Raw genomic sequence first — 26,985 nt, 5'->3', positions numbered from 1 at the left:
AAGGGTGTAATGTTTAGAATAATCTTGTTTTCTTAATTGAATGTAATGATGATGGTTGTTTTATGGTTGTCTGTCAAGTGAAAATGTCGGACAAAGTAATTAGCATAATTGATTTTTGATGCAGTATTACGAAGTTTGCCTCAATTTTTCTGCTTTCAAACAATATAAAAAGATCAATGTCTGTTGGGCATAGGATATCATCGTACCTCCCACATTGTATTGGGTAATCAATTACCCAAAACTCATCGTTAAAAGAGTATTCGACTTATTGAGTTGAAATATAGTAAAATGTTGTATTTCCCAATAATCAAAAAAATAAAATTAATTACCATCTTTGCTTCGCACTCTATCAAACCGAGCCATCATGAATAAATTATCACTGAAACAAGTGCAGAAATAGCGTAACTACGCAAACACATATTTGCCACCTTCAAGGCCAAGGCTTCGTTCGAATAGTAATCAGAGAAGCACGTTTCAGTCGTTCGTCTCACTTCTCTTACGCCAAATATTATTATTTGTTTAAGTGGCACCCAAACAGACTGCTCTATTTATACATATCACCGTAACGTCCGTAGTGAAAATAATGACAATCTGCACCACCGGCGCGCTGCAAACTAACTATGGTGCTGAGTGAAAATCAGAGAGTTAGACTTCAAAAGAGTCTTGATTCCATTACGACGCTTTTTGATTGGCAAGGCATGTGCATGCCGCAGCTGTAGAGTGTTATGAAATTTTATGACAACCGTTCCATGCAGTGGAAACATTGTTGCGGATACTTCATCCAATATTTAGTTGGTTGTGGTTGTAAAATAACAGGAGAATGCCATCGTATGAATCAAATCTGCAGAACTGTTAGATTCAAAGTCAATATGTTTTGCCTGGTATACGATATATGTACATGCAAAATATTCATTGGCAGAGGAAGTTCTCAGTTAATACCTGTGGAAGTATTCATACAACACTGAACTGAGAAATAGGCTTTATCCGCATGGAAATGTTACGCGAAAGAAGAAGAAAAAGATAATTACAGTATAAATACTTTACAAACAAATTAGGAACATTCTGAAGCTTAAAACTTCTACAAAAATGTTCGAAACATATAATTTTACAGAAGCGAAGGAACATGGGGTGGCATTCTTAGCAATGTGCCTTCCACCGAATTTCATGTTTTATTTTCTGAAATTGAGCAATTTGTACGAAATAACCTATCTCAATGGGATAAGGCTGATACAAATTTATTTTTGACTTTTTGTCTCCCCCCCCCTTCAAAAATTTTTGGCTAGATTTCGCATTTTGAGGGGGCAGATGAAAAATATTTATCAAAATATCGGGTCTTGTTGAAAATTCTTTAACAAATCCGATGAGTTTTTAATATTTTTCAGAATAAATGCTTTATTATTTTTATCCCCCCCCTCGACCAGCCAAAGAGTGGTGGGACAAAAAGTGAAATAAATATTTGTAACGGCCTAATTTTGATGCAATAAAAAATTACTATAGGCAGTGCCCACTTAAATGCTTTGCACATATTACATCCCAAGCAACACACTTGGACATTAATAAGTTCCTGTAATTTGTATGCAACTATATTGAAAGTTATGCCTTTTGAACCAATCGTCTTATTAACGACTAAATTGCAAACAAAAAAGCGCAAGAGGTGGAGCCAATATAAAACATCCATTCGTGATATGAACGGTTTTAATACGCAATCGATTTATAACCGAGATACAACTCATAGTCGACTTAAAAAATGGTGATCGATTCGACAACTAGTCAGCTAGTCACCACATTCGTCACTGCCAGTAATAATGCATCAACTGTTTCGTTCATGTGATTAATAAATTGTGTGCATAAAAGTACCGCAAATAAGGCTGACCGAGAACGTCAATTTGTGTGCCGTTCCAGATTTATCGGTAAGTTACGCATTTTAGCTCCGTATTCTCAACGCGCCTCCGTCTACATATCATTTCGCAAGTGAAAATTTAGGCATTTGTGGTAAAAATTAACTCGCCATATTGCTTTGACGGAGTGCATTTCAGCAGCTTATTTAATGCACCCGTAAAATGCTGAAAATTAATTTTAGAATTTAGGAAGATACTATTGCTAAATCATGTCTATGGGAATCCGTATTGACAAAGTACAACAATGCTGCACGCGGTACACGGAACCACCAAACTACCCAAAATTGGATGCTTTTGACCCAATCCCATAGTTCGGCCCAATAAGTCAACATTTGAGTGAATCGATTAAACTAACGCAAGGTAAATTGCCTTTACCTCCAGCTAAAAATATACTCAAGAGTAGGTAAATTCAACCCAAGACCCCCTTCATTCAACCCAAATTTGGGTAAATCTACATTTACCCAAAATAGGCTTATTGGCCTCAAGGACTCCCGTTGGATAGACGCATCTCTGTTTATTTACGACAACATCTGTGGGGGAGAGAGGAAAAATAACCTAATTTTAGGTAACTCATCAATTTGATATACTCATTTTAGGGTAAAATCGACCCAAAATAAGGTAGTTTGAATTTTCCGTGCAGGACAACAACCAAAAAAGCAGACACTTGGGCGTGTACTTCACATTTACGTCGACAAGAGGCTGTCTATTTATTACGTAACGAAAATTTCACGTTTTTTTGTAAAAAATGTAAACCCATTGTAAAATTTTTCGTGGAAAACTCCCAATATTTTTGTACGTTACGTAAGATTTCTCAAAACCCCATATATTCAAATCTTCCCAGTGGTAGATACCAGTCGTTCAGTACTGCGAAAATGAGGCAGAATTTTTTTTATTGGGTCAATATTATACTTCCAATCAGATTTTTTTTTTTCTATTTTACCACTTAAATTTTATAAAATTTGGAATATGTCGATAAATTTATGAAGAAAAGGTTACATTTTATTTGTAAATGATTTCGTTGTTTTTGAAACATTTTGGTTTTTTTATAGTGCATTTTATATTTTTCATGGTCACAAACACATTTTGCTGCACATTTTGGAACTTCTACCTCTCCTGTCAAAATTGTTAGTTATGTTCTAAATAAGTTCCAGGTGCAACATGTTAATAACAATCAGAATCAATGTTTTGGTTGATTTGGTTTGTAAACGGTTGTAACTAAGATTCGTTGAAACAATCAGATTATACTTCAGTTACAAATTAGTTTCGCAAGTTTCAACTAATGATGACGCTTGTTTTCATTTTGGTAGTTGTTATAAAACTGTTACACCTCAGTTTGGCATTAACAACAGGATTTTATTAGGTTTTAATTTTGTTTGTTTCATGAAAACTCAGTTGCAACATGTTTGCAACGATGAGCATTTTCATTTTAGTTGCAGGTGCTACTTGGGATCTCAGAAGTACTGCAAGTAAAAATAATGAAAAGATACCCAGGTAACCACACGCTATGTCTGAACTAGCAGATTATAAAAAATGAATGTACATCGGGTTTCTTTCCACAGAATGTCAGAATTCATGCTATATTATCATATGCAGAAGCTTTTAAAATATTTCATCGGGAAAAATTTTATTTTTTCAACTTTTTAGCTGTTTTTCATACTTATTTTCATGAAATTCACATTTTCGGCCAATTTCTCTCCCATACAAAATGTATGGAAAAATTTTCACCGACAGAATATTTTGAAACCTTCTGCAGATGAAAATATAGCTTGAATAGTGATGTTTGGTGGAGAGAAACCCGATGTACATTCAAGTTTTATAATCTGCTGGTTCGGACATGGCGTGAACCAATAAGCATTTGAATAACTTGTATTTCCATTTTATATCTGCATTCGACCTTCTTACTGCCGTATCATAGCAGTTAGACTGCTAAACTGACAGCAGTGGCGTAGCATTTCAGATGCACGGTATGTTTTGGCCAACAAGCATCATAACTGCTAAGAGAGATGAGTGGTTCTAAAATCACAACACATTTTCTCTTCCTAATTTACGTGTCGTGTCTGTAGAAGCTAAACTCGTTCGCATGTCTAGGGATAAAAGTAGAGAATCAATGGAAAAACATTAGCCCACTTCATTGACTAGGACTATTGCTTTGGCAAATAAATTCCATAGTTGGTTTCCTACGATCAATTTAATCATTCGCCCATGCCGAGCTCATAGCATAACAAAAAAGGTGCAATATTCATGCCTTAAATAGATCAAAAATCCAACGCACATTATCGAATCATCTATAGCTTATCCTGTAGCGCGGTTCAGCACCATCGTCAAATCGAGGGATCGAATCCCAATTTCGTCGAGATCAGCAAAAAAAAAAACAAAAATAGCATTTCAGAACGTGCCAAAAGCCGTAAAAGTTACACAGGACAGTGAGCAAAAAACAGAAGCCGTAAAATAGGCAGGCGAAACATTTTTTTTTTCATTTCTCACAATCTGGGGGATAGTAGGGATAAGCATTTAATCGGCTGTATATTGAACCAAAACCTGCATTTAATTAGTACTTATGGCGCATATACGGCAGATAAGCATTAAATGACCTGCTGTAAAGGGGCACACGGTGTGTTGAAACAGGATTATTATCGCACTTTCATGAACCTAAAATATTTTTTCGTTATAAGTTAGCCTTAGCTGTATATATTAGGATTCTCGAGGTTAAAAAATCTTTCATCGGGGAAAATGAAAATAAATTCGATTTTAGTAGTTTACCACTTTTCCCATATGATATGGTATTACGCAAATCTGATGAACCTAAACTCTGCTAGTAAAAGTCCCCTGTCTATTAATAAATTTGAAACCATTTAGACAGAAACGAATGTAAAAGTCTTGACAACGAGTTTAAATTTGTTTGGCGTTCGTTTCATGTGTCCAGCCCACTACAGTCTGCCGAAAGTCATAAATCATAAAAGTATGCATTCCTTCCATTTGTCTGGCACATAGAGATTTGTAATGGAGGTAAACAAATACTTCCCATTAGTGCGACTCATACATTTGAGGAAGCGCCATATACCTGTGACTCATACCATTTGCAGCACAAACTCTTCATATGCTAATTTACCTGGAATGGTGGGTATTAGTTCCACATACTTTGCATGCCAAACCATGTAACGATGCACCTAAACGACGATCACACGACCACGAAAGATGCTTCGATTGGGTAATTATTAAACAAATGTGTATTTTTTAACATTCATGTTAACTGTAAATTAACTTGTTTTGAGCTAGTTTAGCAGATATACTTATAACTCTTCGAATATAATAAGAATTTTATGTATATTGTGCTCTGACTTTGCAGGGCTCGATGTTTTACTAACAAGTGAAAATTCATCTTACGAATACTTTTGTTTGTATGTTAGACACATAGGGCCGATTTCTTCACCCTGGCTTTAGCGTTAAACCAGGTTTAACTATATGGGTAAGCTTGGTTTACCGGTTGATCCGAGGTGAAGAAATAATCCCTTAGAGAATAGCTTTTGATTACTCTTTCGGCACACGCCCTTGATACACGTACTTTAAGGTAAGCATATGTAGTCACTTTTTTTATTGTGAAATCAAGCAATGTTTGATTGAAACAGTTTTAGATTTGATGATGATGAACCTGGGCATGTTAGCGGAATACATGTACGTAAACAGAATAACGGATTAAGACATCAATGTTCTGGGAATGCCATAAAATATATTTAAAAAACAACAACTACAGTGATGTGTAAAGTGAGGCAAGATTGACGCAATTTGAGGTTTCAATTCAACTTTTTAAGAACTTTTATTAGTTATTTTATGCTTCATTTCGGAATCATTGAATAGATTTAGATTGCTAAATAGTTATAACACATAGAATATGGTTGGAAGGTATCGAGTGTATGGGTGACTTTTTAATTCGTTTTTATCACGCTCTGCAAGGACAAGTGACATTTCTCCCCATACTGAATCTGTTGTCAAACTCACTTTGCAAAAATGAAGGGATTTTACTTGGGAAGAAGAAACTTTATTTTATGCAGTCATAACATTGTAACCATTAAAATGCATGATGTTTTTATCAAGACCAAGGTGTCTTATAAAATAAAACTACAGATAACCCAGACGAACATAGAAAAAAATCACTGCACGAGACTACCATTTATTGAAATTCATCAGATTACTTGCAAATTGATATGTTTCCAATATATTTTAGGCTTATACTATAAGATGTCATACACATTGACATATATTAAGCATGCGTTGCATTCGGTGAACTCTTAATAAAAAACTAGGATGTTTTGAAAAAGATTTCAATACAATTTGTATAATTATCCTTGGCCAAATGATTGTTTGATTGAAAAAAACTGTTATGACATTCATATTGCTTATCATGACTAGATAATATCACGTTAACCCGGTGTTTCTTCTTACCCCACCCGTTTTAACTTGGACCAGTGTGCCTTATTTTAAACCAAATGTTGAATAATCATTTTTGAATGCATTAACATAATATGACAACGCCAATCTTATGTATTTTGCGTCAACTTTTTGTTATTTGAGACTCAACAGCCCACTTAACCCTAAAGGTATCATTTTAGAAGTAACAAGGAAAAAGGTTTTTGCAAATTTTAAGATTTTGTATGGACAAAAGTCCTCAACAGATCAGAAGCAGAACTTTAACAACTGAGTCATGCACGCTCAGTATAGTCGACTAATACTGTTTGGCAAATATCCATGTGGATGTGGTTTGACATGCAAAGTATGTGCAACTAATACCCACCATTACCGGCAAATTAGCACATGAAGAGTTTGAGCTGCAAATGGTATGAGTCACAGGTGTATGGCGCTTCCTCAAATGTATGAGTCGGACTAATGGGAAGTATTTGTTTACCTCCATTATTAATCTCTATGTGCCAGACAAGTGGAAGGAATGTATACTTTTATGATTTATGACTTTCGGCAGACTGTAATGGGCTGGACACATGAAACGAACGCCAAACAAATTTAAACTCGTTGTCAAGACTTTTACATTCGTTTCTGTCTAAATGGTTTCAAATTTATTAATAGAAAGGGGACTTTTTCTAGCGGAGTTTAGGTTCGTCAGATTTGCGTAATACCATATCATATGGAAAAAGTGGTAAACTACTAAAATCGAATTTATTTTAATTTTTCCCGATGAAAGATTTTTTAACCTAGAGAATCTAAATATATAAGGCTAACTTATAACGAAAAAATATTTTAGGTTCATGAAAGTGCGATAATAATCCTGTTTCAACACACCGTGGGGCATAATAGTGCCGAATTAATGCCATTTTATCTGCTTATTGGTTACCTGGGTATTAGACTAGGTCAACAAAGTGGATTTTTCGGAACAAAGCGATTCATTTTAGCGTTCAAAGCAACTGTGCAAAATTTGGAAGCAATTGGTTGCTTCTCCGTATTCCGCATTGCGATTGAAATTTGTATATAATTTTATATGGAAAATCGTGCTTTTTTTGGATTTTTCTAATAAATTGAATTCAGTCCAAATTTACTAAAACGACTTATGTTATGGAAATTCGTACTGGTGGGTCGCCAAATTCTATAACAATCAGAAGTGGGTCGCATGCTCAAAAAGTTTGAGAGCCCCTGATGTAAAGGAATAACATCAATTATAAAATCTCAATTTTTGGCCTAAGTTAGCAGGCGACAAACTTTTTTCACAAGTGTCGGATCACTTTACGGTCTTCGGAAAAGTTTTGCGGTATATTCTGGGCTATACTTTGACGTCCTTAGTTGGTATTAGACAAAATAATTCAACTTATGAGTAAAATGCAAAAAAGTACATTTTCCCATACTAACTTCCATACAAATTTCAATCGCAATGCGTAATACGGGGACGCAACCAATCGCTCCCAAATTTTGCACAGTTGTTTTGGACGCTAATATAGATTGAAGAAGCTTTGTTCCGGGTTGATACGATCAAATTTAAAGTTTCTCCATACAACGTTGACCCACTCTACTGTGGATAGAAATAGTATACAATATCATTTTCAAGGATTCTTTCAATGAATAGAGGTGTATATATGGGCTAAACTTAGCTTGACCAGCGTTTACTCACAGTGCGAGAAAGTTTATGTCTCATAACTACAGGCTACAGTTATAAATCATCACGATTTAAAAAAAAACTTTCCCATGCATTCCATACAAACTTAAAATGCAAACAGCACTATTTTGCATTTTTGGCTGTTAGAAGGTTTCAGAGCATATTACAACTTTTGAACATGACGGTGTTTCTAGATAAATCTATCAACATGAAATTTTGAACTCGTTTACCATCATGGTTGGTTTTACATACATTTTCACCCTTGATAGCTTCCGACTATCACTACCGATGATACCCACGCGTTTGCGGTATAAAGGATCACTCATCCATTTCTTATTTATCTTTCAGGTTTGAAGCACGTGCTTGGGAGTTCTCAACAATTTTCTTTCAGAGCACAGAACAAAAATGCAAAAAAATCTACATTATAAAATAACCCAGGAAGTTCATTCAAGCTACTGTTCGATTTCAGAACAGAACCCCATCAATTTATTAAAAAGGAATATTTGCTACACTATCGATTTCTTCGTTGACACGGGGACTCGGTTAGAACCGGCAGCAATCGTCCTCTTCGAACTCAAACAGGCAACTTGGACAACTCCGTTTGATTCGCACTGGCTGCGTTACTGGTGTTAAGCATTTTACTAGTGTGGACAAGAACCTTTATGACATTCAGTTTTCGGTGCTGACAGGATCGTTTGTATTCAATCCATCGTCTATTGTGCTCTCGGTTCTCAACTTTCTCAAATTTTCACCGCAAGCTCACGGAAGAATGGTAGAACTATCAAATCGTATGAAAAATTGCAGTTGATAATTGGAAAACATGAACATTTTGTAAAAGTTAGTGAATAGAAATCAAGAATGATTCGAAAACGCAACTTTTTGTGCTTAGTACGTGCTCCGGAATGCTGGTATCGCCGAGAAATTTTATTTTACTACCACAATAAAAAGAGCCATCTATTGTATTTTCAGTTTGGAATGTTGATCTATTGGCATCACGAAGTGGAAACTAGTCTTATTCCACCTTCTTCGTTTACTCCCACTCCGCCATTTCACCAATTTAGTACCTCAAAAAGGCAATTTGAAGGAAACTATCAAAGCCTTTGATTGAATAGAGATGTTCCTTATCTACTGCGACCATTTATTGGAAAATTTCCATAAATTCTGGATTATAGTAATTCTAAAAAAACTCGGTTTTCATTGTTTAATTCAAGCTATTGTTTACCCATAAAAAGTGTTGGACTAAAATATAGCTGTTAGCCTGAAGTAGGTGGCATGTGGCATCCTTACGGTCCCATTGTAACTGAATCGGCCTCTCAGCTCTCACTGGACTTTGGAGCTACCGGCTAAATGATTTATCGAGGGTATACCTTAGAAAGTTTTTATTACACGGTATTATTATTACGGTAAGTAATCCGGACAGTTTAGTTCCAAAAATTCTTCAAAATCATTAGAAAGTTGCCCTACTGAAGACGCTCTCATCACTGTTTTATACTTGATCAACGCGACAAATAACTAGTTTGCAAAAGTGAAAGAAAGAAAATTTGCAGTGATTTTTACAATGGTTGTGATGGTCATTTAAGTAATTATTCATGGAAAATTTGAAGAAAATATGAAAATAAGTTGATTTTGTTAGATGTAGGATATCGGTTCCCTTATTAAGCATGTGGCTCCAATTTCCATACTAAGAAAAAAAATTAAAGCGCTGTTTGCTTTGTTTCTTATTTTTGTATTTTTTGTGAGAAGTGAGCACACATGGAAACATAGAAAACGAAAACAATCGGTGCCGTAATCGCTTGTTTTCGAATAGGATAAGATTAATCATGGCACTCATACCGTATTTATCGACATCCAAAATAACATATTAAATTTGAATGACATAACCACCCACTAAGTGGAATCATTTCCTATGGCTTTTTAGTTGAATAGTGTCCGTTTGGCAATAACGTCTTACTACTTATCACAAAACCATAAAACGCAAAACACACTCACCCATCGTAGGTCCCTTATCATCTTATTTTATGGCATTAAAGGACAAACCTTGCTTCTCTCATATGGCGGGATGCCGGTCAAGAGACACTATTAGAATATTGTTTGTTGCCAGAATCCTTTTCCAATGTTGTACCATTTCAATACCTATATTAAATAGATATAATGTGTGCTCAAGAGAAGCGAGAAATAAGGGGTTTCTCTTCCTTAGGTACATGTAGGCTTATCAGAGCACATTTGTTTCATTAAATCCTTCAGTAGTCACGCTGTTGTTTTGTACTACTGATTGAAAAGGTCGCTTGTTGTACACAGCATTAGTGTGGTGCTGGCGGTGGTGGCCGGCCACGCAACTTCTTAAAGGTCAAGGCTGAATGAAGGATGTTGTTCTTTTATTCTATTTGCCAAGCTTCAAAGATTTGCCACAACAATACACAAACACTTGCTAATTTCAAAATTTTCAGGAAAAAAAATGTTCAAAAGCTCTTGATGAATAAGCAAAAAAAAATACATTTGGTTGCTGAAACTGATAGATTCCTCGTTAGATAAGAGTTAGAACCGTTTGGTGGATCCCTTAAAATTTGCAAATTGTTCTTATATTAAATTAAATGGTTGCAGGTGTGCTTGCGTGGACGTCGTTTCTCTCAAAAAGCTTTCATTTGTCGCACTGTGTTTGTTCCCTCTGTCAATATATTTTAATTGAAAATGGGGTTTCATCTAAAACCGCTAACCAAAATTTCGATTGTTGGTGAAGGACGAAGTGTATTTCGTTTGATAGCGGTGAGTTTAAGCATTTTTATACACAGGTTTAAGTAGGCACACAAATAATCCGATTTCATCGCAAGAGATTTTTATAAGCTAGAAAATCACGTATGATTATTATTACTGAACGGCTCCACCAATGGCTTCTATCACGAAAAAGGATTACTATGGCTTTTAGTCTAATCTAACCTAATACAAACGCAGCCAGTACGAGAAAGCATCCTGGAAAGTAATCGGGTTGATCATTCCCGATTACTTTTCTTGTCAATATTGAGGCTTGCAGCATATCATAGATATGACACAAGCATCAAAGCGGCCAGGCCTATTGCATTGTATTTGCCGCAAAGATGATTCTTTGAAGTACCTCGAGTTTTGAATGAATGTTCTTTCGTCGAAGTAATTTTCGAATCTTCAGGGGAGGAAGGATGCGTGGACATACCGTACCAAACGCTCCAGATTGTATATGGTTAATATGGTTGAAATATATGTAAATGTGTCATATTGGATGATATATAATGTAAATTGGAAAGGTCTCGCCCATTTACTGAGTAGCTTTGTGATACGTCGCTCCTACAAATCGTTGAATCAGGAATACGCTGCGACACTGCTATCACTATAGAAACATTCAAACAGTAACTACAACTCACACAATTTGTCATTGCCAGACCATATGCCGAGTGCGTACACTCTCAAACTTAACTTATTTGCACACGAGATTTTCTTTATTCAAAACATGCGAACTCTTCATCTAGTTCACATTATGCACGACATCTGCCTTGGCGCAATATGTGATAGCCAATAGGAAAACAAATTGTGCAGCAGCACCGAAGGTGGAAACTGATTTTTGTCAGCTGAAACTGTTACAGCTCGAGATCCACGATATAGAAGCACCAGCTAAACGCAAAGAAACACAACTTCTTCATAGCATATCTTCTGAGGCGTTAAAAGATTTCTTCATAAATTTTGATATTTTTTCAATAGAACTTGCATTTCCACCATTTTACCAGAGGAATACAAACTCAAACATATTCTTTAAACGTTCTTGCACACTAAAGCTTCCCGGCTGCACACGGGTAATGACGACGCACTAACAAACCGACTGTAGCGCGATCAAACCGACACGAAAAAGGTGGCCTCCGGCAACTGACAAGGATTACTTTGGCTTTTAGTTTAATTAAAAACCCTTTATTATTCTTTTGGGGTAGATAGTCGTAAAGTATTTTACGCTGATCTGCTCGCTCTGCTTTAACTTCGAATTCTTGTTATTTTATGGACTCTTAACAACTTAACTGTATAACAATCAGTTAATTTTATGTTTAGTTTGTACAGCGGAATTTACTGATTTCTATACATAGGGTTTATATGCATAATTATTAAATTAAGGTTTGGGGCCCTTAACATGGGTAGATAACCTTAGAAAGGTACGTTGCGGTTTTGATCATGATATTTACTGAATTTATAAATGCTCAGGTAACCACTAAGCATTTGAATAAGCCGTACATCAGACCGCATGAAGCATTTGAACTGCTTGCTACCCTACATGAGCAGTTCGAATGCACAGCTGCCAATTAAGCTGTGCTGCTCAAATGCTTTCGGCTGTTAATTAACATTTCAACTGGTCGAGGTGTTTTCGCTTGGGAGCATTTAGAATGCTTTTTAACAGCTCTTCAAATGATAAGAGCAAAGAGTGTGGGAAATATGTTATGTGTTTGACAGAGCATGCTGTCCCTCTCTTACAAAATCTATGGACTTATCCACCGATGAACCGAATTGATCGCGGTCCGAGAATTTTGACACTAGAGCGGGGTCTGTTCCAATCAGAATCGTCCTATTCTGATTGGAAACGGCCCCGCTCTAGTGTCAAAATTCTCGGACCGCGTTGAATTCGATTCATCGGTGGATAAGTCCATACCTCTGTTGACAAGTTTGTACACCTGAGTTGTTTATTTTTTCCTTACTCATCCAAAAGCTCCGCAGCAAATAATGCTGTAGCTAGTTTGGATTGGGAAATGGAAACATGGCCAACGAAAATGTATCATTTCTCATTTCGTCGGATATGTGCCGAACCAATGAATGCTTTAGCGGATCATAAGACTATTCGGAAACGGGATTCTGGTAAATTTATTGTTAAAAAATGTAACTGAGGCGAGCGTATCACTAATATGGACAGCGGTACCCCTTTGATTTACACGCGTACTGCTGTCCGATCACTTTTGTACATTTTGAACGCCTTAATTGCCACGGCCAAACCTGTGAACGAAAACATTTTGTACTTCGAATACGTAAAATTCAGCATATTGTTAGTTCCGTGTATCAGTATCGATCGGCTTTCCTGGGAAGCTGACTAGACTGATTAAAGCGACGATGGACGGTGTGCAAAACTGCGTAAGGGTTTCGGGTGAACTATCCAGTTCATTCGAATCTCGCCGGGGACTGCGACAAGGTGATGTACTCTCATGCCTACTCTTCAACATCGCTCCGGAAGGTGTGATGCGACAAGCCGGGCTCTACAGCCGGGGAACGATTTTCACAAAAACCAGTCAATTTGTGTGTTTTGCCGACGATATGGACATTATTGGAACAGTGGTAGAGCTGTACACCCGCCTGAAACGCGAAGCAGCAAAGGTCGGTCTGGTGGTGAATGCCTCAAAAACAAAGTACATGCTGGTAGGTGGAACCGAACACGACCGGATCCGTCTGGATAGTAATGTTACGATAGACGGAGATACTTTCGAGGTGGTGGAGGAATTCGTCTACCTCGGATCCTTACTGACGGCTAACAACAACGTGAGCCGTGAAATTCGGAGGCACATCATCTGCGAAAGTCGGGCCTACTAGGGCTCCAGAAGAAACTGCGGTCGAAAAAGACTCACCCACGCACCAAATGCATCGGTGGTCCCCTACGGACACGAGGCATGGACCATGCTCGAGGAGGACCTACAAGCACTCGGTGTTTTCGAGCGACGCGTGCTAAGGGAGATCTTCGGAGGTGAGCAGGAGAACGGTGTGTGGCGGAGAAGAATGAACCACGGATAAAAATAACTAAGGGTCTGTTCCAATAAACGAGTGAACCAATGAACTGAATTCATCGCGGTCCGCACAGGGAAAAATTTCTACTCAGTGGCTGAGTTGGCCTTACTCAGAAATCGAGAAATCCTTTGTTTTCTTACTCAGTTTCGCTTCCAATCAGAATTGAACAATTCTGATTGGGAATGGCCCCGCTCTAGTGTCAAAATTCTCGGACCGCGATGAATTCAGTTCATCGGTGCACTCGTCTATGGACTTATCCACCGATGAACAAAATTCATCGCGGTCCGAGAATTTTGACACTAGAGCGGGGTCTGTTCCAATCAGAATCGTCCAATTCTGATTGGAACGGCCCCGCTCTAGTGTCAAAATTCTCGGACCGCGATGAATTCGGTTCATCGGTGGATAAGTCCATTGAAGAATTAAAAATAATATTCACTTAAACTTGACAGTTCGATAATTACACAGCGAAAAATTTTTTTGTCTCAAGAGCAAACTTATGTGTCTCTGACAGATTTTAGGCCGCTGAATCCGAATCTGGGCTCAGATTTGCTCCAGCACATCACAATTTTGAGCTATACCTCAATGTATAGGGCAAAATATGCGATTTTGGGCTTTTTGGACTGCCAGCCATTAAGCATGGAAATACTTTTTTTAACCAACCAAAAGGTAAATTGGTCAATTAACATCTACATTAACGACTCATGCAAAATATTTCGACATAAAACAAATTAAATATTTGCATCGGCTTTATGAGTAGTTTAGTACGCCATGCTAAATTTGGGATTTTTCGACTCCCCTTCCCCCCACGTACGGGTTTTCCTATACTAAATACATTGCTTGTCACACTTTCACAAGCCCTTCCCCCTCCCCCTAGGACCGTAACGTACTTTATGGAGGACCCCTAGCCAAAAAACGGGAAATAGTCAATTTATATAGCAAAATCAAACACATTTATATGGGTTCTTATGTCGGGGTTCCACAAGAATTCCACTTATGCCACTATGAAGAATATCACTTTTGCTTATTTAGGTCAACATATGCCGAAAATCACATGCAAACTAAGCCATTGAGATCAAATAGCAGAATAAAATTTGACGGGTTTTGAATGATTATTGATTAGATTCAATGAAATTTTAACTGACGAACGGATGCAAAAAATAAAACAGCCGAACAGAATTGCCACTGTCGTAATGGTTCGAGTTTATTGGTAGTCAAAATTACAACCTATAAAAACAGTATCCCACTAAAGTAAATAATTATGATTTGGCTGTCCAAAGTTCAAGTATGATATTGTATCCTGGAAGCAAGAGCATAAAAATGAAGTCAGAGCTCAGAAATTCAGTAGAGCTCTATCAATCATAATTCCACAGCCATTTCCAGAAAACTGTTAATTTGCATGCTCATGTCGACCATACGCCCATCATGTAAAAAGTTGTTTGCTCTCAGCACGCCTGTCAACTCTAAATCCCTCCACTGAGCTCTGATCCTCCCGTATATGTACAAATGTCGGGGGTGTTTTGGGATACCATTATGTTGCTCTCACAGCGGAAAAGAAAATCACATGACTGTGTTATCGTTGTTGTTTGACTTCAAATGTTAATGATTTCCATTGTTGCTTCTGAGTGGGAAGCCCTTTCGAGTCCCAACACGGGAAAAAGAAACCGACGTGGAACGAATTGCAAATCATCTTATCCCGGGGCCAAACTTGGAAAATTTACCCATTTTTAGAATCCGCTCCATTTAGCTTCCGTACTGTTGTTGCCCATGGAGGTGGTTTAGATTGCTAGATTTGGTTAAATTTAAACTCGAGAACATTGTGCTTATGTAGAAACAGAGAATGCGAGATGGTATCATAGGCTCACGTTGAGCTGTTTCCTAAAATTTAGGGCTATATTTTGGGGTCTTGGTTCGTCTATTATGTATATAATTATGGCTGTCATAGCTAGGCAAAATATATGAGCTAGAATTCTGATATATGAGTTCAGTAGCGCCACCAATCTTATTGTTTCTTTCCCAAAACGCACAAGTGACTGTTTGGGCAGCAGCCATTAGGTAATGACATCCGTTATATGGAGATGAATGGGTTTAAAAAATTGTGGGCTCTTAAGCGTATCACTGCCGCATACATTATACATCTTATTCGTTTATGTTTAGACAAACTGCTCTGTCCAGTCATAGTTTGTCCAACCTCACTATTTGGCCCGTTGACTTGTATGAATAAAATTAATGATTCAACGTTTGAAACAAGCCGTGCAGTGGATATTTATGAAATAGTATATTGCGCTGCTCATCCACCTACAGCAGGTCAAGAAATTTCAAACAAATCCTCTCAGCGAAGAGATCTCTATCTGCGTTTTGCACACGCCAAGCGCTGTCCGCGACGTTTATCACTTTTATTCGCACCTCAATTATAGTATAGTATAGCCGCTTCTCCTAATTCCGTTTCGTGTTCATTATTTCTCGCTTTCAGAGAATCAGCTGCCTCGGTTTGCCTCTCGCAACCAAAACGACTCGATAGCGATCCAAGTCAGTCGGCGTTACACCCACCAGATCATCTCGCGCATCTATGGCATCTTTCTGCGGGAGATCCTCGGCTACCGCAACGTGAAACTGGTTGACCTGTACGAGCGAATGCACGACATCGAACGGGAACGGCTGTTTGTCACGCTGGAAAACCTTGTCTCGTGAGTATGGTAGATTGATATGTTGTTTATACGTCCTGCGGCGGCACGCTAAGAATAGCTGACGGGGGATTGTGCTTGCTTTACTTATAGTTTTAACTAGTTTCAAGTGTTTTGTGTAAAATTTTGTATTTTCAAATTGTGCATACGTAGAAACTTTGAATTGCTCTATTGAAATAACACAAAAAACAGCTAGCTGATCAAATTCTTTTGAAACTTGAACATTTTCATATGCATATTTTAAAGTTAGTAATAACTTTCTATTGCACCTCTAAAAATAGCATACAGCAATAGCATTTCGTATGAATATTTATCCCACTCAACGTACCGTAGCGCTACCTTCTATGTATGTGTGAAAAATGGAAAAAAAGCATATCGCAAAAAATATCTTTCACGGTAACCGTCTAATGCCAAATTTCACGAAGTGGAACGCACTATATTTAGCTGCGATTTAAAGCAATGTTGATAGCTATCATGCGTACCAATTAGGAAGCGGAACTTGACCATTGTGGAACTACACAGCCTGATTATTTGGGCACGATAAGCCGTTTCCAATATTTCAAAGGTAACAATTAATGACTATTAACGAAAAAGTGATAAAATTTGAAGTACTCTATTCGAATGAGTGTAATCAGTCTATGTAACGGGTCTGTGTCATTTGGCATAAAGTCATTTGGCATAAGGTCGTTTAGCATAAGGTCACTTGGCATAAAGGCATTTGGCATAACGGTCATTTGGCATAATGGATAATTGGCATAACCGAAATGCACCCTTCTTTGTTATACCAAGTGTACATTATGCCAAATAACCGTTATGCCAAATGACTTTATGTCAAGTGACCTTATGCCAAAAGGCCTTATGCCAAATTACTTCATGCCAAATGACACAGACCCGGTACATAGACTGATTACACTCATTCGAATAGAGTAGGAGTGCCAAAAGCAATCTCACGCTCCCTAATTCATCCCATTCATAAACAAGCGATTATAATGCCGTATACGGCACCGATTGATTCAGTTCTTCTTGTTTTTATGCGTGCTCACTAACAAAAAAAATACAAAAATAGGGGAATTGTGGGTAAAATGAACAGGGGGGGTAAAATGAACAGGGTCTTGTTTTACAGCAATTAGCGTATTTCTGCATGTTTTAACGATTGGATTCTGTGTGATAACGTAAAACATTATACTTCTGCTGATCTAGAACTTAAAAATTGAATACACCACTGACGAAAATATCAAAAACCACACAAAAAATATGCTCTGATGTAAAGTTGAGCTTATCTGAATTAAGGTCAATTCGTATGATTTCCGCAAATTATGACATGTGTGATCCCATGTTCAAATAATGTACTTCCAAAAGATAATATTCAGTTGAAGAAAAATAAGGTTACGCTTTCAATACATTTTTTAGAACAACTTTAGAACCAGAACGACTTGGGGGTAAAATGAACAGCTGGTTCAAACTTAACCCATTTTTTTATAAAATTTTGTGCAAACTTGGTATATTGAAATCTATAGCACATATTTTGACACAACTAGTGAAAAAAGTTAAGAAAAAAAAAGTATTTTGCGCTCATAAAATAAGATTTTTATCAGAAAAATCGTTTGTTTTAGTTCATTTTTTCCAGCACATTCCAAATTATATATCAAAAGTTTTAAAAGTGTAGCATATCAAGTTTGTATTAAATTTGTTGGCCTACACTCAGGCTTGTCCACACTGAGCGCAAGAAAATTCTGCTCTTTTGATTTTCACCACAAAAACCATCGTGTTTATGCAATCTTCTTATCCTACCTGATAAAAGGATATTTGAATATCCTAAATGACATTTCGAACCGTCAAAAAATCGCACCGCAGTGCCGCACTGAGCGCTCAAAGAGAAATTCACTGGGGTGAATTCACCCGGGTGAAATTCTCTTTGCGCGCACAGTGTGGCACTGCGGTGCGGTTTTTTGACAGTTCAAAATGACATTTAGGTAATTTCAACATCCTTCTATCGGGCAAAATGGGAAGATTGCATAAATACGATGGTTTTGGTGGTGTAAATCAAAAGAGCAAAATTTTCATGCGTTCAGTGCGGACAAGCCTGCCTACACTTGAATATGTCGAAATTATACATTTAAACTTGTTTTTGATTACATGTTCATTTTACCCCCATCGAATGTTCATTTTACCCACACTATTTTTCATGACTCTGTTTTCTTGCATGTTTTGTAATCGAAAATAATGTGAGAAAACTGTATTTTTTATTAATATTTTCTTCCAGAACTCTTTGAATATATTGCCATCTACGATATTACGGGGTGAAAAATAAAGATTTTGTCATATTTCTATTGGAAACGACCACAAACGCTTAGGGTGTTCATATTACCCCCAATTCCCCTATATAAGAAACAAAACGCGCTGTTTGTTCCTTTGTTTATTCCTTTGTTTTTAGTAGGATGAAAATGGGAGCCACTTGCTTAATAAAGGAACCAATACCCTATTTCGCCGTTATCTAATTTCAACGAAGAGCGTTGTCCATTGATATAGTTATTAGTAAAAAATAAATCTACCAGGACGCGCTGAGGTAAGAATAGTGTCTTTCACTGATAATCTTGGCCCAGTGAAAAGACGTCAAAATCGTAAAAAAAAATATTCAGTGCAGGAATTCCTCCCGGGAATTTCGAAGGAGCTCCTCCCGGGATTCTTTAAGAAATTAATACTGGGACTTTATCAGTAATTCTTCCCGAGGTGTTTCCAGGAGTTCTTATAAGAAATCCACTTGGAAATCCTGCGAAAATTCTTCCAGAGATTACTGCAGAGGATGCTTCAGGAATTTTGTGTCAACAATTTAACTAGGAATCCGTTTGAGGTTCCTTCAGGAATTCCTCCCGGGATTCCTTCAGAAATTCCTCCCAAGATTCCTCCCGGAGTTCCTCCCAAGATTGCTTCAGGAAATTCTCCCGGAAATACTGATGACACCAACACTATTTACGTGATAAACCTCACGTAAAGAACGGAACGTTGAAATTTTCATTCCGTATTATTCGATTTTACTGGAAAAAATATCTTGTATGGAACTATTTATGGAAGCCACACAATTAAGCCGACTTGTAGTTCTATGAAGCAATGGATAAACAGACCAAGCGAATCAAACGGACCATCACCTCTTAGCCCTGAACCTTTCTAACAACTTTTCCGAAAACAAAAGAAAACTTTTATTCTTGCTAGTGGTCACCAAGTGGTGGAATTTCAAATCATTCTCTATTACATGCCAACCCATGACGTACTTACCAAGTTCACCAAAGATACCCTCTCTATAAGATAAAATTTACATATTCACATATTTGTGAACGGGATCTGTTGTTCACATTTTTTTCTTGTTGATTTACATCGTATAGGGTGAAAATCACTTTGGCGGATAATTGGTACTATAGCCATAATTGGCACACTTACCCTATATCAAAAGACGTCGAAATTTGGAATGGCACTTACGTCACGTTGCAGAAGAACGGGAGACGAGATGTAAATTTCATCAGTGTTACGTCTGTTTGCCTGTGATTTCTCTTTTGAGTCACAGGCCCACTGAAAGACGGCTTGCGGTTGAAATTACTATACTGAGGGTCAATTTAAATACACAACGTAGACTGAGTTTCGTTTCAATTCAACAGATTAATGTTTTCAATTTACAATTAATAGAAGTTTCTGTTAGCAACCGGACTCGAACCAATAACCTTGAGATCACTAAGCTCGCACGCTACCATTCGGCTATCGAACCGGTTGATATGGGAAGTAACAAAACGCACACAAGAATCGTTTGTTGGTCGATGATCACGTTTTGCCATGATAAATTTGTTTTTATATTGGTCATTACCGCAATCCGTCTTTCAGTGTACACTGTGGTGCATAATTGTTCGGACAAACGTCGATTTTCATACAAAATGGCCAAGTTTGAGATGCTGTAACTATGGTTTGTTTCGATAGATTGAGCTTAATTTATGACACGGAACTACAAATATGCTGAATTTTACGTGTACAAAGAATAAATATTTTCATTCACAGGCCTTGGCGTGACAAGGCGTTGAAAAATGTGCAAAAGTGATCGGACAGCGGCACCCCTTTGATTTCACGCGTGCCACTGTCCGAACACTTTTGCGCATTTTTCAACGCCTTGTCACACCCAGGCCTGTAGATGAAAACATTTTATTCCTCGTACACGTAAAATTCAGCATATACCAACAACAGCGTGGAAACTTTGCGATACTAGCGCCACCACGTTGTTGCCACTTGTGTTGCCATTTCAAATGACCGTTAAATTCCTTACACAGTTTTGAACCTGGACTTGGATGACTGTTCTCTGTGCCACAGAGTATCTACCCGTATATAAATAGAAATGTGATTTATACTATTGTTTTGGAGCGTATTACCCGCTTGATTAGATACGTTCCATCCTATCGTTCACGTAGTGGAAACTTCTTGAGCTAAATTGTTCAGCATCACCCTTTTCAAAAATTTAGGGTCAAGAGATTTTTTTTTTTTTGTAGGGTAACTTATCACTGCGACCAATTTTCTGATCTTTTGTGATACACCACCCGCTTTAATCTATGTAACCACATATCAAGGCGATAGGTCACTATGAGCAGAGACCCTCAGCGCATGATCGTCGGATGTTTCCCCGCAGGGAAGAATGTGTCGTATAAAATTAATTACTTTACAAGGCTGTAAGTACCATATTTCAGAGGGCTGTAGGAATCCCTTATCAAAATATCTTACTCTTGTAGTAAAGAGTGTAACACAGTCACATAATAAATGTGCAGAGGTTTCAGATTCCTCATCGCAAAATCGACAAGTATCATCTTCAACTTTTCTCATTATTTTCTTGTGATAATTGGTAAGACAGTGTCCTGTTATTAGTCCTGTATATGTGCACAGGTCTTTTTTGGACAGTGAAAGAAGCTTGTTTGTAATTGATACATTTGGAGTAATGAACTTTTTAGATTGTCGTGCACCTTGGGTTTTATTCCAATTTGCATGAACCATAACCCTTTCCCAGTTCCTCAGTTCCATTTTTATGGAACATGGAGAGTTGCCACAAAAAGGCTCTGGGCCTATAAGAGGTTTTGATGATCCTATTCTTGCTAGTTCGTCTGCCTTTTCATTCCCATCTATTCCTTGGTGCCCTGGCACCCAGTAAATATTTATGGTATTGTTAGCAGATAATTGCTGTAGCAAGAGAATACATTCCCATACTAACTTCGAATTACAGCTGTAAGATTTTAAAGCAGTTAACGCTGCTTGACTGTCAGAGAAAATGCAAACATTTGAATGCTTGTATTTCCTCTTCAAACAAATTGTGGCACATTCTAGTATTGCTTGTATTTCAGCCTGGAAGACGGTTGGCCATCTACCCATTGAGACTGACAAACTAACACCAGGGCCTATTACTCCAGCTCCCACTTGATCGTTTTGTTTCGATCCGTCGGTATAAAAAACGATTGAACCTGGACGAATTTGCGGTCCGCCTTCATTCCAAATGGTACGGTCCGGCTCTTCTACGTTATATAAACGATTAAAATTGAACTGCGTTTCCATCCAGTCATCATTGACTGTAACCTACTGTAACTAATGGATTGATTTGAATTTCTTTTAAAATACTTAAATGTCCTTTGATGTCACCATCATAGAAGACCTTGATTCGCTTAAGCCGTAATGCGGCTTTTTCTGCTTCTAGTTGAACATATTGATGTAATGGAAGAAGATTTAGAATTGCATCTAGTGCTTTTGTAGGAGTGCTACGCATTGCACCAGTAGTAGACATGGTAGCCAGCCTTTGTAGTTTTTCTAACTTTTTTATCGCAATTTTTTGCTTAGTTTTTGGCCACCATACTAATGCAGAATATGTAATTCTCAAGAGATCAAGAGATCAAGATATACGCGAGAATATATGTCCCCAGTATTGCAGAACGGACCTACATTTAAGATATCCTCTTAAGGGTTAAGGGTTATGAGGTGATTTTCTGAAAGTCTTCGCTAACAAAACGGACGAAATTACCTTTGGTTGCTAAAATTAATTAAACTCCCGTTAATTTTGAACCACAACTATTTCTGCAAATCCCCCGATTTTTTTTTCAATAGTTGGCCCATTTGAACTGTTCTATCATATACATATGGGAAACCATGGGAATAACGTACGGTAAAACCTATTTTTATGCTGATTATATTCATGCAATTTTCAATTTAAGCTGTGCAAAAAAGGAGAGAAAGCTACTCAGAACTAATATTGTGCATAAAAATGTAATAATGACAGCAACTATGGCAACGACGTTTATAAAGTAGGGAAACCTTCCGTAGGGGTTTCAACGTAGTATGAGGAGATCTCAGAGGTGTTTCGATGGGTTCCCAGGGATTTTCACGAAGTACCAGGAAGTCTCAGGGGGCTTCATGGGGTTCCAAGGGGTCTCAAGGGCGTTCCAGGGAGCCTCAGGGGCACTTCAATGGACCTGATGGAGTTCCCGGGAAGTTTCAGCGAATTTCAATGGCGTCTCGGGGAGCCCAAGGGGAGCAATGAGCTCGAGGGGATCTCAAGGGTGTTTTAGTGGATCTTAGGAGAATTTCAGGGGATCCAATGGGTATCAGGTTCGTTTCAGAGGCTTCAAGGGCGCTCCAAGGGGTCTCCGGGGACTCCAGGGGGGATCCAGTGGGTCTAGGAGCATTTTAGGGTATTTCAGGGACATATTAGAGATACCAGGAGATCTAAGGAACGTTTAAGAGGATCTCATTGGCGTCTCAGGGGTTCCATGCAGAGCGTTAATGATTAATCATAAATTTAATCATGATTAATGATTAAGATTAATCAAAATCATTAATCAAAATCATAAAAAATTCTCATTTAATCATTAATCATTAATCTTAATCACACTGTTTTTGCAATCTAATCATTAATCAGTAATCATAATCATAAGAAAAAATATTAATCAATCATTAATCATTCATCACCAAAAATGATTCATCATATAAAATATATGATCCAATTTTAATTGGTTCAAATGCTGTTCTAAATAATATAATTTATGATTCGTTTTTCAAAAATCTCCCGGACAGAGTTATCTTTTACTTTCGAAACTTCAAAAACATGTTAAGGGCGGACGGGACGGTCGAGGAAATATCCGCCATTGCTCTGTTTCTACTAAGATGGTAATCTCAGATTCTACTTCATATAATGGAACAAAAATCTATCATTGTGTATGCTCACTTGCAGTGCATATGCTGATTGTTTTTCAGCCTCATCTGTGCGATAGAAATCGAGATTACCATCTTCAAAATCGCGAGGCAAATTGTTAGAAAGAGAGGGAAGATAGGAAAAATAACACAGCGTCCCGATTCACCTTAAACAATAAATATAGTTTAATCATTTCCAGTTTTTTGTGATTGATTAATCATGATTAATCATGATTTTTAATCAATGAGCCATTTTTATTCATTAATCATAATCAATAATCACAGATAAAACCAATTTTAATCATTAATCATAATCTTTAATCATCCTAAAAATCAAATTAATCAGTAATCATAATCAATAATCACCAAAATTGAAATTTTAATCATCAATGATTAATCATGATTAAATTTTTTGTTAATCATGAACGCTCTGGTTCCATGTGCTCCAGGGATTTCAGGGGCGGTTCAGGTGCTCCCTGGAAGTTTCAGGCAGTGAGCCGTACCGTAACTTTTAACCATTATCGTCGTAATGGTTTTACCGTCCTGCCGTAATTCTGCAAAGTAGCGTAAGCGACGTTGAAAATTATACCTCAAACTCTGCGTCATTCTCTAAATTTTCTTCCATAGATGCTAGATTACGACTAGATCATATTATAGCAAGAATGCCACAGTGTTATTATTTAGACCTCGAAACTTGAAATGGCGCTAACGTCACTTTGCAGAATTACGGCAGCGTTGGCTTGTATACTACCGTCACACACAACTTTCATGCTACATTCGATGCATGAATGTTGTTTGCTTTGAGTGCAGCATATGGCATGATTGTAATACAAATCAAGATGACGGGAGTATGAAATGACAGTTTCGCAATGCAGACCTGGAGTAGCAGTGGTCCCGAAAACTGCGAAACAGTCATGCGGGTTACTCTAGAACCAAAAGTGTGAGAATGACGAGACATTCGTTTTCGGGGCAGGTTTCAAGGGCGTTATCGGGGGTCTGAAGCGGTTTTCGAAGGCATTGCGCAGAGTTTCAGAGTAGTTTCTACGGATTTTGGAGGCGCGTTTTCGGTGGTTTCGGATGGTCTTAGGTGCGTTACATGGAGTTTAAGGAGGTTTGGGAGGATTTCGCTGGAATTTCGGAAAGTTTAAGAGAATTTTCGGCAGGTTTCGAATGCATTGCGGAGGTGTATATTGGTGTTACGGAAGGTCACAGGTGTGTTACGTAAGGATCTTCTTCTTCTTCTTTATGGCTCGACGTTCGCATTGGAACATGGCCTGCCTCTCGTCAACTTTGTGTTCTTAGAGCACTTCCACAGTTATTACTTGAAGGGGCTTTCTTTGCCTGCCATTGCAGGAATTTGTACATTGTGTGGCAAGAACAATGATACTCTATGCCCAGGGAGCCGAGAATTTTTTCCCGACCGGAACGTGAATTGAATCCGCCGTCTCCGGATTGGCGAACCATAGCCTTTACCACTAGGCTATCTGGAGACTCCCGTAACGTAAGGTCTACACACCAATTTTTTTCCGCTGAAAATCAGCAAAGTTTTGCTGAATTTTGCCGAGCTGTAATTTCAGCAATCGATTCAGTAAAAAAACTGCTGAAATTTTCAGCAATCTCGGCTGTCAACATGATTGAGCATGAGCATGAGCATGAGCATGAGATGACCGTACAATTCGTAGTTGCTAATCCGTTACTGACCAGAGCAATCAACATTTCACAGGGAACCAAATGGATGGGTCCTGGGTGTAGCTTTCCATCCTCAATGTGCAATTTTAAAGGTTCAAAACTTTATATTGTCAGTACCGGCGCCGGCCACGTCCTTACGGTCATCGGGGAAGGGAAGGAATGTTGGCGTGACATCCGTTGCTACTAGAGACCGTGTGTACCTCCGCATCCCCACGGTTGTCACAGGAAGGAAGTTTGTTACAAAGGAAGGGAAGGGATAGAAAGTTACATAGATCTGGATTCACATTGGTAAGTGATGTGAGCTATGCAACCCTTGAGATGATTTAGTCTTCCGCCAGCCGGCTGTCGGAAGAATACAATAATTTTATTGTATGTTTGTGTATTAAATTTAATTATATACCGGGTATGAATATTTTTTAAACCACGCTTATGTCGGATCCACTCGTAATAACGCACGTTTTAAGCTTATCGTTTCTCAGTCAGAAAATAAACTGTATGCAACTCCGTTTAGTGTTACTGCCAATGCTGAAAAACCGAAACCCGCGCCGTAGCTTCACGAGTAAATTGGACAACTAAACAACTAGAATCGTTGCTTTTGAGTTTCATCTATGTTCTTGTATTTCTTTTTTTTTCGCTTTCCCGTGTTAATAAGATTGGGGATAATAAAACCGTTGTACATATTTATTATCCGCGAATGTTCGCAACGCGTAATATAAGTTGAAGGTGTGATGAACAGAAATACATTATCGTAAATGTTCGAAAAAGATATCGAAATTATGGAACTCGGCACGAATAAATCGACGCGGAAAACGTGGTCTACTTGTCACTGTATCGTACGGTAATCTTGACCTTTCTAAAGAAAGAGATACTTCGCCGTTTTGATCGCTGATTGCCTGCTTGTAAATCTGAAATAGAAAAAAGTATTAAATTGTGATACGTTCTCCACTGTTATATTTTTGTAAATTGTTGTTTATAGGGTATCGGGATGCTTCGTTGGCATAGTCCCCTCATTCGGCCTATCTTAACGTTAACCAAAAACTCAAACAAACACGCATAACTGGAGATCGGAAAAGCTATGCGCCACACAACTGTAACATTTCGTTTCAATTTTAGCATTTTGGAGCATTAAAATTGAATGAAAATGTCACTTTGTTTAGCTGTTGTAGACGCCATGATTCTTCGGCTTAGTGGGTAGTCTATATACATGATCATAAATGGCCTGATTCTGGAAGATTTCGAATTGACTTTTCGATAACTGAACATTTTATGCGACGGTCAAAGACGCTATTATGATCTTGTATATTTGTTTTCAAAGAAAAATAACTATTTTACAAATTAAATGTGGGCCGAATATTGAGGACATTTTTTTCACTATGTACCCAAATCTTGGCCCATCAGTAAAGTGACTTCAACAACACCGAAAAAGTGACGTCAACCACATTGCTTGCGATTGAACCAGAAAGAACGAACGGGAAGAAAGATTTTGTGTGCGGTGGCTGTTAAAATATAACACAAAAATGGAGTTGCATTGTTTTCGTTACTAAATTAAGAAAGAACTTTAGTTTAAGCTATTTCTTTATAGTTATGTGAAAATTTGACTCCGAAAATGTAATTTGAAAGCAAGATTGGTGAACAAACAGTGATAATACTT

The 26,985-nt window shown here is 37.8% G+C and overlaps 1 protein-coding gene across 1 annotated transcript in view; it reads left to right on the top strand.

Annotated features, from left to right (window-relative positions):
• Nucleotides 1–26,985, top strand: part of LOC109427879 (uncharacterized) — a 224,061-nt gene that overhangs the window by 126,531 nt on the left and 70,545 nt on the right. The window contains exon 3 of the mRNA XM_062850027.1: nt 16,238–16,451. Within this exon, the coding sequence (XP_062706011.1) occupies nt 16,238–16,451 (214 nt within the window). The remainder of the gene's footprint in view (nt 1–16,237; nt 16,452–26,985) is intronic.

This window comes from Aedes albopictus, chromosome 2 (genome assembly GCF_035046485.1).
Source record: "Aedes albopictus strain Foshan chromosome 2, AalbF5, whole genome shotgun sequence".
Taxonomy (NCBI): Eukaryota; Metazoa; Arthropoda; class Insecta; order Diptera; family Culicidae; genus Aedes; species Aedes albopictus.
This window is presented reverse-complemented; position numbering and strand designations above follow the sequence as displayed.